The 13,076-nt window shown below is 34.5% G+C and overlaps 1 protein-coding gene across 4 annotated transcripts; it reads right to left on the reverse strand.

Annotated features, from left to right (window-relative positions):
• Nucleotides 1-282: 282 nt before the first annotated feature.
• LOC103936253 lies at nucleotides 283-12,079 on the reverse strand. 4 transcript variants are annotated; one of them, XR_007254991.1, is made up of 10 exons: nucleotides 11,990-12,079; nucleotides 10,154-10,247; nucleotides 7,320-7,425; nucleotides 6,603-6,967; nucleotides 2,251-2,398; nucleotides 1,752-1,915; nucleotides 1,322-1,446; nucleotides 1,172-1,251; nucleotides 956-1,088; nucleotides 283-779 (listed from the first exon to the last, which is right to left on the reverse strand). XR_007254991.1 is itself a non-coding variant. In XM_048575362.1 (4 exons), exon 4 carries the CDS (start codon nucleotides 6,271-6,273, stop codon nucleotides 5,017-5,019), a length of 1,257 nt encoding a protein of 418 aa, XP_048431319.1. In that variant the 5' UTR covers nucleotides 6,274-6,967; nucleotides 7,320-7,425; nucleotides 10,154-10,242; nucleotides 11,990-12,079; the 3' UTR covers nucleotides 4,522-5,016. The 4 variants fall into 4 exon arrangements, 2 of the variants coding, with proteins under 2 accessions (XP_048431319.1, XP_048431318.1); XR_007254992.1 differs by lacking the exon at nucleotides 6,603-6,967; XM_048575362.1 differs by lacking the exons at nucleotides 283-779; nucleotides 956-1,088; nucleotides 1,172-1,251; ... (1 more) ...; nucleotides 1,752-1,915; nucleotides 2,251-2,398 and having other exon boundaries at nucleotides 4,522-6,967; nucleotides 10,154-10,242.
• Nucleotides 12,080-13,076: the final 997 nt, after the last annotated feature.

The raw sequence follows: 13,076 nt of genomic DNA on the forward strand, positions 1-13,076 counted from the left end.
TTGGTGTAACTTTGAAAAGATCCTCATATCCATCCTCTATCACCATAGTGTGGCAAGAAACACGAAGTATTTTTTCAGCATGCTTTCCTATCATGAGGAAGTTGTGTTGATTTGTATTGTCTTCCACAATAAGATCTATTTTGAACCTAGGTAAGATGAGGATATACGGTTGTTAGGTAAACATTACTGCTAATATCACTCTTGTGAGAAATGTAGGAAGTGAAGTAGAACTATTGTAATGTAGGGTATGCATGTATAAAATTGATGGAAAGTCACAAATTATTAAGAAATAATTTACGTCACGTCAACATATTATGCAAAATGAAAAGTATATGATTGAAAGTTTGAAGTATCATTTATGTATTATGAATATGGTTGTTCTTCAAACTCTTTAGTTTCTTATTTAAAGGTGGGGAAAACAGTATAGGTGCACACTACCATGATACATTATAGCAGAGACATTTACAATGATGCTAATAATATACCCCCAAAGGTGAAACAGTTGTAACAACGTAATGATTGGGGAGATGACCCTTATTTGTCATAATCCCAAGATAATAAAAAAGGACTCACCAACTTAATATAGCCATTAGATATAAAATAGGTGTAAAAGCATATTACCATGGTTCGGGTAATCTGTTTATGAAACCATGTTCATTGCACTCAAACGATTCAGATTTGCTTCTAACAACTTTATGGCCGAACGGGCATGATTTGTACCACCAACCCCTAGTCAAATCGAATCCAACAATAGTTGATTGGCTTACGAAACTTGTATTCTGTTATGGAAAAACAGGGTTTTCAACTCATTAAAGATATTAATCATCATTTTGCAAACATGGAGTATCAACAAATAGAGAAACAAAGCAAGATATTGTCAAGTTAGATGCAACATGAAAATTCTATTTTGAAAAAGAGGTGATTTTGGTGAATAGGTTGGTGATGACTAACTAACCTTGTGCAATGCATGATCAAGTTGTAGCAATTGGTCAATTGTTTTTTATTCAGCATTAGCACCGACTGCACGCCCTGTATACATCTTAGCTGAGGTGGGTAGGATTTGAACAGGTGATCTAAGATGCTTAAACCTGTTTTGTGCATGTTTAGGGTGAGAAAGATTAATCGAAGAAATATAAACGCAAAAGTTATTAAAGAAGGGTTGTCATTTTACTTGTGCGTATTCGGAGAGTTGCGGAATCTCTGGATTGAAAACACAAACGGTTGATCCTGTGCTTCCGAGAACAGGATCTCCTATAAACAAAGCATAAAAATCAACAAATTGAAACTTTAAATAGTTAGATAAATTATGGCAGGGCACAACCTCGGTATTGGTTGACATTGAGGCTTGTTAAAGCCATAAATACGGGTGGCAAAAGTGATTGTATTCTATTGTTCTCAAAATTTGTTGCAGTCTCTCCCCATAAGGTGATTCTCACTAATTCATCTCTGTAAGTAATACAAACGATGAGGGTTTTGTATATGTTATAAATACAGTTCCATATAAATAATATTCAGAGTTTAATGTAAACAAAAATTATCTAATATTTTTCAGGTTAAGATTTCTCTTTTTTGCAACTCTTGTATTTTGGATAATGATCTCTTTAGTCAGCTGTACAACTATTAGGCAAACAAACACATCTACATATAATATTAAGCGGCGGGAATGAGCACACTGAAGCCAAAAAAAAAAAAAAATTAAATTAAATTATCATGTTAGATGTTAGAGCGACATTTGAAACTAAATTTGTTACCTGTAAGCTCAACATCGTTGTTGATTCTTTGATCAAGTTGATCAAGTTAAATTAAATTGAACCAATGCATTGGGAGCTCTTTACTTGTGTTCTGAATAGGAACGATTGTGGTTTTCCTATTCAATTCAATCATGGCAGCATGAGGGATAACCTTGCTTGATCTCCTGTTGTGTAAGACACGAAATTTGTTAAGTTCATAAGCATTGCCGACACTTAGATGGTCCAAAAAAAATTGGTTGTCTCGAGCATTCATGGTTCTGTGAACCACATCTCCCTTTTAGAAGAAGAAATTAAAAATAAGAGATAACACTAAATGAGCAGTATAACATTTAACGCATGTAGTTTTAAGAATAGCGAAAACAGTAGGTATAGTGTAGTTGTGGCTACTTAGATAACATTTAAGATCTTATGTTTATTGTATTAAGAATATGGTGTGTACATTATGGATACGAAAGAATGCTAGCATTGAACGATATGTAAAAAGGTGTAGATGGCTTACATGTATATCAACAAAGACACAATCAAGACTTAGAGGTTAAGGATTATCTCCGATGCTCTTTGTGGTTCACATTTTGCATACCCTGATTTGGAGGTTGTTTGCCGGCTAGTATGACTTCAGAAAACGGATTGGTTGCTGCTCCATTAATCTACATATACAAACAATCAAGAAGCATATAAAATTTGAAACTGGATACAGTGATTTATCAAAGAAATGTTGTAGTCATGTTTACAAAAATAAAGTAAAGGATAAAATAATAACGCAAACTTATACCTTCATGTAAATGTTTCAAAATATCTTTATAAACTATGTTTTTTGTATAACCGTAGGGCATGTCGCTATCGTGAGCAATAACGATTTTGAGACCCTTTGTGGAGGTGACCCTGGATAGCGCAACATATAGTTGGCCATGTGAAAAAACAGTTTGCGACAGATAAAGACCAACAATTTTCAAGGATTGTCCTTGGCTTTTATTGATTGTCATTGCATAACAAATCTTTAGAGGGAATTGTCGCCTTCGCAGAGTAAAGGGATATTTATGCTGAGATGATTCAGTAATAATTCTGGGGATATAAACTCTTTCACCAATGTTGCTTCCCGTTATGATTTGTGCTTGTATAATTTTGTTGTTCAATTGCATCACAACCAATCGTGTTCCATTGCATAATCCACTGCTTTGGTTTAAATTTCTAAGCAACATCACTGGAGTACCAACTTTTAAATCTAACTTGTGGTGCGGTAAACCAGGTAAATCAAGTTGGTTTAGAAATTCATTTGGATAAAGCACATCTAAATTTTCTAAATTTTCTGTTGAAGAAGACACCGAATCAAAACTGAGATAGGTACGATTTTCGCCATGCACCATACCCAACATAAAATTGTTTATTTCGGTCGCTGTATCATTGCGTGGTGTCACAATAGCTCTTTCTTTCAAATATGGTACATCTCGAAAATTAGTTTTGAAATTTGTGTACACAGCTGAAACCATGGTTTTGATGGGATCTTCATCAAAACGAATAAGGAATTGGTCTGGAATTTGAACCCAAGAGCTTTCTTCATTAGTTGAAGATAAAGAATTGGCAATAGTACCGTTTCCAATGTCTAATATCCACTTTGCAAAATTTGTGAGTTCTTGTTTTTCTGCTTCATCTAGATTTGTTTTCGAAAGCCTTATGTTTTGCTTTAAGAAAAAAATTGTTAAACAGGGCCAAAGGTATGAACTCGTCAATGAAGCTTCAACAATATCAGCGACACTTCCATTTGGAACGACAGGAAGAATTTGCCTAAAATCACCTCCGAAAAGAATTGGCTTACCTCCAAACGGTAAATGGTCTAAACCTGGTTTTGATCCTTTAAGAACATCACGAAGGGATCTATCTAGAGTTTCAAAACATCGTTTATGATTCATGGGGGCTTCATCCCAAATTATGAGAGCAGCTTCAGCAATTAGTTTTGCAAGATGAGTCCCTTTTTTAATTTCACAAACCGAACAATTCGTGATGTTGATAGGAATCTTAAATCTAGAATGAGCCGTTCTTCCACCAGGAAGTAAAAGGGAGGCAATTCCAGATGAAGCGACTGCCAAAACAATTTGATTTTGGGATCTAATTCTAGCTATAATGGTGGTCCACAAAAAAGTTTTGCCTGTTCCACCATGACCATGCACAAAGAACAATCCAGATCTGTTGTTCTGAATTGTTTCCATGACATTGTCATAAACATATTTTTGCTCTCTATTTAATTGGCTGATTAGGATCGAGTGCTCATGTTTTAGTGAGTCAACATCGTAATCTAACTCCTCCCTTAAACTCCTATTTGTAAGTTTATCCATCATCAAATTGTTTGGTTGTGGTAGGTGATGCTTCGACAAAGAACTATTTGAAGCAGTAAACAATTTCTTTAACTCGTACAAAAGTGAGTTTCTAAGTTGGTCTTGGTAGTTAGAGAGATCTTGCAGGCCAAAAGCATTGATCATATTTTTCGAAATGTCATCACACATCGTTTTCCAATGTGTTTCAAACAAAGTTGATGGATCAGCAACATCACAAAAGAGAACCAATGTGACAAACAATTGCCTTAATTGGAAAGATGACGCTGTGACAACCGCTTCTAACATGGCACTATTCCATTCCTTATCATCTCCTAGTAAGCCAAGCGAGGTGCATGCAGCTCGGAATGTTGGTTCAAGAATGCCTTTGACGGTCCTCAAATGATCAAAACTGGAGCTACCTTTTTGGTAATTTAGCAGCAACCTCACGGTTAAGTATAAGGGACAACAAATGCATTATCAAGCTTGATTCCTTTTTTTAGAACAAACAGATTCTCTATATCTCGACGCTTATATGCAACGAATCCCTCTGTGGAAAAAGTGGTTTCACTTGTGAAAGATTTAGGAAATTTTTTTGAACATTTGTTTTCTTTCATGCAAGGTGAAAATTGATTCGGAACACCACATGGGCCGTGTATCATGTATTGCGAAACTGCATCATACCCAGCTTTGTCACATCCTTCATTAGGAATCTCAGCCGAAATGATAGAATCAACATCATAAGGCGAATGACACTTATAATGTTTATTAACCCAGAGCAAGATATGACAATGAGGAAGACCTCTTTTTTGAAACTCCACCGTGTAAATCACTGTTAAAAAAAAAAAAAAAAAAACAAAACAAACAAACATGTAGATATATTAAAACCATGGACTCTCAGGACTTGTAGTGATAAGATTGAAACAAATCAACAGAAAAAATTAGTCAAGTGTAACGAACTAACCTGATTCGACAACACCAAAAGGTTTTCCTGACTTGAGGTATTTTATCAAATGGTCAAGTTTTGCTTTAAAAATTCTGGAAGTTAAATCTGGCCTGTCTTCAGCTTTACAACCAGGTTTATCACGTAGATCTTCAATAATCTCGGGCCATTTAGCATTGCAGGTGAAAGTGATAAATAAATCAGGATTTCCATGGTGGCGACATATAGCCATAGCATCCTGATAATTATTTATCATATATCTAACACTGCCAGTAAACAAAGTTGGCAGAATAACTCTCTTGCCAACACCAGAACTGCTTGCATTTCCTGCTTTGAGAGCTTCATGAATTCCTTTAAGACCTTCTGCTCTAAAAGAATCTTGATTTAACCTAATGAAGTCTAACCGATCTTCTTCAAGAGTCGCATATGCGTCAACTAAGTATTGTTGAAACAATCTGCCGCCTTTTAACAGGGTGTCACTTTGTCCTGGTCTATCCTGAATTTGATAACCCAAAAATGCTCTCATTGTTACCCCCCCATTCTTGGGTTTTTTCCCCCTAAAATTTGGATTCCAAGGAAGTCCTTTTCTGTACCCATCTTCACCATATGGGAAAAGAAGAGGATATTGAAGAGCCATGTACTTAGGATGTAACTTTGTGATTCTCTGTAGGCCATCTGTTTTATGCTCCACAACAATATCCCTTTCGGTGTGAAATTGGCCAATGTCCCCAACTATCAAGCCACCAATCCCGTCACATGTCGGTAGATTGTATTGCATATCATGGTTGCTATGTGCACCGTACAAACGTAGGCGTAAATTACTTGTGGATCTTTCATCAATTCTATCCCTGGCTTGCCTAAAAAGTTGAACGACTTCATTACACTCATCTAGCATTTTAATGAGGCCACCAACAACTTGTTGATCGAGTTTTTCAGATGCTTCTGATCTGTTGAAACAACCGATACGATTGCTGACTTCATTCTGAGTGTCATAAATGTACAGTTGTGTAAATTTAGGATTGTCACCTTCTGGAGGCAACAAAGAACCCATCAAATGATGTACTTGACCATTTATTTTAAAAACATATGGACCCTGACCCTTGTTGATCGATCCATCAACTTTGGCCCCCATTGAAGTTAATGCCATCATTGAATTATATGATCTAATATTTTTTTTGAACTGCAAAAAACTTTGAGAATTTGTGGGGTTTAACAAACGATCCAAAAAAGCGGGCGTGGGTTTAGGACGTGGGAATTGCACTTTTTGAGTCATGCAACACGCAGTAAACTGCGGGGTAGAAACAGAAGAAGGACGCTCAGGATTTTTTTTTGTCTGTTCTGCAGACCAAAATAGAGCACTGCAATACTGACATTGGTAATTTCTTAATCCAAAACCAACATATTCTGGATCAATCCCTATAAATAAGAAAGAGTAATAGAAAGTACATCAAACGAATTGATAGAAGTTAATTAACAGAGGAAAGTCAAATTTTGAAATCCATAAGGAAATACAAAAAGTTATATTGAAAGAGTACATACGCTTTCTTTTTTTCTGATAGGTGGCCTGCCCGGTAATGAGCGGGTTTGTAACAGAATGAATACCTGGAGTATTTCTGGCCAACAGACAATGCACAGTGGGACGATCAGCGATAAGAAGAGGTATAGAAACTTGATGAGAACTTGTTCCAGCTACCAAATGTGACGTAAAAACACCACCAACGGGAGTATTTTGTTCAAAACTTGGTGTAAATGTTTGGAGACTGTTGTTTCCTTTGTTTGAAAATACTAAAGAGGTTGAAGTACTGTTGTATTCATCGTCATAAGCGGTGGGAACATCTTGCAACACCATATCATTGAGATTAACAACCTCAATAGATGCAGGCAAATCGGTACGTTGAGTTCTAGTGGCCTTCTTAGATACCCCTATTCTGCTATGCTTGGATACCCCTATTCTGCTGGACATAATTCTACATAAACGGAAAAAACCAAACGGCAGTTGTTTACTTTCTAATAAAAGTAAAGTGATGGTGGACAACTATGTTAACCATATGAAATGAGCGGTAAACCATAGCCCATTAAAGCAAGAGGTCTTCAAAATCGCAACCACGTGTGAATATAAAAGTAAAAAGAGTGGAAAATGAACAAATGAAGTGAACGACAATTGCTAAAAAATTGTGATAAATGAAACCAACGTAAGTATCGAATAATGATGTTATTATGATCTAAAAAAGCATGGATCAACAATTGGACGTGAAAATTGAGAAAAAAGTAAAAGCAAATGAAAAAGGTAAAACTTCTTTAAAGTGATAGAAATCTAACCGTTATATAGATGAAAGCGCACACGTGTATGAATGCCACCAAAAAGCGTACACGTGTATGAATGCCACCAAAAAAGAATAAAGGACCCTAACGATAAAAACAGAACCTACAGGAAGAGGAAGACAAAATATAAAAATATATTTAATTAGAGAGAAGCCAAAAATAGAACAAATATCAAACTATAAAAACTAATGCAGAACTCAACAACATTAATATTGCAAGACATGGATTCATAAAATTGACAAAAAGGAGAAAATTATTTATGTTTGATTTACTTAAGACCAATAGATTATGCAAGATGTAAAGTGTAAGGCTTTAATTTCAAACATCAACAACATACATTGAAAACAATTGTCATGCATCCTAAAGGATATGCATTATTAGAGAGTCGGAGGATTAAAGTTTGCATTCAATTTATGTTTGATTTCGTAGATGTTTCAAAACAGTTTCATTAAATATGTTTAGAGATTTATAGAAACCCATGATGTGATTTCATCGTTCCTGTCCACAAAGCTCTTAGGTCGGACTCTTAGTAGACGTTTAGTTTGATATATATTAATAATGATAGATATAGTCTCAAATACTTTGAGTTTAAGCACCACCACTTAAACATCTGAACAAATCCATAAGTCAAGTGCAACAAATTTATTTATAAGGAAAACAAAAAATGAAAACAATCATGAAAATCATTAAGAGTGGAATAAATGGATTGAAGTCAGTGCGAGGTGAGTAAGCATATTAAACATTTTATCATGGTAGTAATTCAAGTTGAAATTCTGCTCAAAAATGATCAACCGTTTTTTAACCATAGTTGAAGATCCTAAAAATGTAAACCCCAATTCATATTTTAAATTGACATCCTTGAGTAGAATCAAATTCAACTTTATGAATCACATTTGTGCAGCAGTTAAAAACTACTAAGTTGAGTAGTTACTCAAGACCAAAACATTGTCATCATTTTTTGCGACTATATTCACAACTATGAAACAATGAGTATTACTCTTGGCATGCAGTCAAACGTGACCATCTTTAAACCCACCTTTTTCACACCGTATGTACCTTTTGTATTTTTTTATTGTTGCATTTTTTACATGATATCCATGACTTCCATATTGAAATAGTTACATAGTAACCGAAAGTAACAATATAAATCTGTTGCTCACTTCTTCCCCACTTGAAAAACAAACCGAAAAACCACATTAATTAACACAGTTTTAACAATTTGGATATGGCTGCAAAAAAAAAATATTCACAAAGCCAAACATCCACACAAATATATTTTTTGGAGAAACGAATTATAAATTGTCGAGGAACTAACTAAAATTTGAAGAGTTTAAAAAGAGAATAGAATTTTCATAAATACCAACTAAAGTAGGAATTTAAAAACAAATTCTCTCAATTTCGCCATGAGAGCACATAGTGAAATAAATGATATGTTTATGAGAACGGCATGTTCACCAAGAATTCCAAAACATAAATATAACAACTGTGTTAAAAGTTTATACCTAGCAAAGAAGCATGAGTCAAATGATGTTATTTACAACAGCAAAAAATGCAAAAAACATATAAGCAAAGAAACATAATACCAGATCGATTAGGTTATTGTTAGGAAAAAACATTAATTCGCGAGATAGGAGTGTAACAAAGAGGTGCAAAAAAGAGTAATGCCAATAGTTTATTCAAAAAACGGTAAAAAGGTTAATTGTTTACATAATTGGCATCATGACCCAACAAAAAAGATTTACACGGCCTTTATCTTATCTAACAACTGTTCCGTCTTTATACAATTAAAGCCCAAAAAGCCCTTACGGTGGAGGAAAGGAAGAGCAAAAAAATTAGAATCTTCTTGCAGCAACCAAACGTGTAGATACCACTGAGAAACCTTTTAAACAGAAGCTAAACTGCTTCATCCAACGGAACTTGTTCTTTGAGTGAATTACTACGATTTTCAGGTGAAAAGATAGTGTGGACCACCAATTTGTTTCGGTTTGGGCCCTTACCATAAACATGCAAACCGAACCTTGTTTTTTCTATTTTGACTGATTTCTTTGTATTGGGTCCTGGGGCAGTGTCGGAATATTTCTTTATTGTTCCTTCATTCTTTTCATTGTGTCGAGCCTTAATCAGTTCCCTTAAATTTTTTTACCAAAACGCGTCCTAGAATTTGTTGTTCGCTTCGTTCAATCTCTTTCACCATTTTATTAACCTGAATGACATTAAATACAGCGTTAATATTATGTATTTTAGAAAGAAAACTCTAGTTAGCTTGTAGGTCTTAAAATAACATTGTAAAAAAAAAATTTTAAACTCAAATATAGAAGCTGTGAGTTTTTTTGGAAATAAGTTAGCTTTGTTCGGAGAGCGTAGTTATTAACAGCACTCATTAAAGGACTTAGGGAGGGATGAGGGTTAACTCTTAGGAAAACCTAACGAAAACACCAACCATACCAACCAAAGTAACTGATGTCTGAAGAATGGTTTGGAAAATTGAAAACGCAACAAAGAAAGAAAACAATTGACAAAAAAACATATAAAATGGCTAACAACACTGGACTTAGGAACACCTGGTTAAAGCAAAATCACAGACGACATCAATGCATCTTTGAACAATAATAGAATGGTTGAGACTAAATTAAAACCAACAAAAACAAAGAAACCAATGAACTCATGAAGTATCAAAGGATCACAGAGATAACTGAGAATGAGAAACAAAGCAGAGAGCAAACGAATGACATAAGCTGATAAAACCAAACAATCGATTGAAAAATGATAAATCTGCATTAACTCAAATGGAAAGCACGGGCAAACACTGCAGCTTAGTTTAGGTGACATACCAAAGCCTTGATTCAAATGCAATAGGTCCGGACCCCTAGATCAAAGGCAGCAAGAAGAGCAGATCACGGCGTTGTAATGAGACTTTGATCTAAACTACAACAAATCAATGAGATTGAGAGTTAGAATTCGAAGCGCAAACAAATGGATACAGGAAAAGTAACTCAATTTGCGACAGTGCAATGGACTCTAACTGGGACAGTTCAATGGACTTAATGTACGACAAATTTACATTTAACGAAAGAAAAGTTGCTAACAATGGGAATGCATCTTCTGTCACCATATTAATTTAAAGGCCTAAAGTAAGGATGAGGTATCATAGTCGGTTTTGAATGAGTACAGGGGTTAGAGTGTGAGAACGTTGGTTTTAGAAGGAATAGGCTAAATAGAGCAAATAATGGTTCACGACCTAGCATGCATACCACATTACACTTCATGTACGGCCTAAAATAATAGAAAATATCAAAAATTGTCAAAAACAAACACTAATTTTTTAGAGGCTGAACTGATACAAATTAGAAACACCTCAATTCGCTTGCCTTCATTATTCACTTTATATCTTAAGAATAATGACTAAATAGTTTTAAATATTAAACATTCCACAATCAAAAAGATTAAACACTTGAATCAGTACTAATAGTCATTTCAGCCAAATTCATGATTGCAAGATCCTTAATATAGTATGTCTTGACAACAGATTCAATGATCATATTATATGCATGGACGTAAAAAAACAGATGCATATATAGTTATATCCACATCTATGCATGCATACCTATATAGGCATGTACATACACACACAGATGCATACATACATATGTACATACACATGTATATATGTATACATATACATATAGCTATGCAGATGCCTATACATATATTTAGACATATACTTAGGTATATATTGATAAATATACTATTTTGGCTAAACCGAAGTTGAGCAGACATAATACAAATAAGGAAATTATGGATTTTAGAACAACAAATAAATTTTGGCCAGCATCTGTCCAGAATAAATTAAAATACAGAACATGCATGAGGAATTATGTTTTACATTATCTCACTTGATATGATATTCAAAGGAAAAATAATTTTGATAGGAGTGCGAAAAATTTTAGAAAAGATAAAAAAAGATTGGATCTTAAATAACATTGATTAGTCTAAATTAATACCTTCCACTATATGAGAAAAATTAGATTGTTTCTCCATTTCTTAAAGACAGAAACCTCACTCTAACATTGTACGAAACAGTGCACTCAACAGCCTAATCTCCCCAACACCCAACTAAACAGCCTATAAACATCCATTACAATTTTAAAGAAAACAAAGGGTAAATCTCAGAAGGGTTTAACTGACAACCAATCATTTATGCTTGATAATGTTTTGAATTATCAGCTGGATAAAGCTGTTAAAATGTGTTTTGGAATCAGTCGTCTGACATCATGTTTATCGACGCTGTTGGGATCAAAATTTTGGATTTGTGGTCAAAATTTTGTGCCCGCCTAAGGATATTTGAGGCTAAAAAGTTAACTCTACTCATTTTAGCTTCAGTTATTTTATTTTTCGGTCTTCAGATTTAGACTAAATATTTAGCATTCCATAGTGTAGTCTCAACTTCAACTTCACCGTGAGAGCTTGTATACTGGATTTACTTCTTTAGCCTTTTGTATGCAATTTATATTACACGACTCAAAATACAACTGAAATAGAACACAAATGGCCCATAGAAAAAAAAAATGCGAAATATTTACTAATCCCTATTCACATTTTTAGTGAAAGAACTCAAATTTCAGAGATACAAAACAGAGAAGCTTGTATAAATCATTTATAAAGGTTACCTCCTTTTGGTTGAAAAACTGAAGGGTGACGCCAATTCTTCTTCTGCTTGCACCTCCTTATGGAACTTTACCTTGTACGTGAACCATAAATTAGCACCCAGTCAGTACCTTTGGCAAGCTCATGTGGGTATTACAACATGTATGGGAAGATTATTGCAACTCTAATAAAAGAAGAAGCATTCATTTGAGGATGTCGATGTGTCATGCAGTGTAGGCAACCATTTCAAGATGTAATTAAAAATAGAAAGTGTTGAGGACTCGTTCAAGTAGCTAATTTTGTAACCACAACTGTTCAAAGGAAAAAATAAGCAGAAGGTCTGTTTCCATATGAAACTGAAGAAACAGAGACATGAGAAAACTCGAACCAGCACACATCTGAGCTAAATTCAACTACATGGTTCAGTTTCATCAACCGAATTTCATAAAACCATCTACCAGACCAACATCCGTTTTCACTTCATTCAATGGTTAAAGAAAATTTTGGCCAATTCATGTTGAAAAGGAAAAGAATGAATGGCTGATTAGAAAAATGGATAATTCATAACTAATTAAATCTAAATGCATCTAATTCAGCATCAATTCAACAATAACTTCTTCTGGTTTCAAGAACTCATCTCTTACATAAGAGGAATATAAACCGCATCTGTAATTACCCAAATGAGGAAAAATTAATACAACCAAATCAATGTTTATTTTCTTCCTGTTCCATCATTTTCTCGGCAACCAAACAGTTTGTGGAAGGAAGAGGATTGAACCCAATAAGCAAAATCAAAACTTTTTTCTGCCAATTCATTCTCTTCACCCAGAAGAAGAAGATTAAACTGACAGGAGATAAACAGACAGCATTTTGTGGATTCTTTAAACAATACCAATTACAATGTTATCTACTCACACCAGACCACACTGAAGAGGTTCAATTGATTCCAAAGAGAAATTAGAAACCAACAAACTGGGAAAATGGAGGAAACAAACATCTGCTAAAATTTGAATTTATCATGTCCCCAAAAGCCAAGTCCTCCTACTCAACAGGCAATCTCCATCGTCAAAACTGTTTTCTAAATTCGTGAAAACATGAAAATACAAAGTT

Source organism: the organism of the source record quoted next, unplaced genomic scaffold (assembly GCF_019419815.1).
Source record: "Pyrus x bretschneideri cultivar Hongxiangsu unplaced genomic scaffold, Pyrus_bretschneideri_v1 Contig8, whole genome shotgun sequence".
In the NCBI taxonomy this organism is placed as follows: domain Eukaryota; kingdom Viridiplantae; phylum Streptophyta; class Magnoliopsida; order Rosales; family Rosaceae; genus Pyrus; species Pyrus x bretschneideri.

Bases quoted from the DNA above. Each gene is read 5' to 3' on its own strand.
- LOC103936253 (XM_048575362.1), bottom strand. From the start codon at position 6,273: ATGACTCAAAAAGTGCAATTCCCACGTCCTAAACCCACGCCCGCTTTT.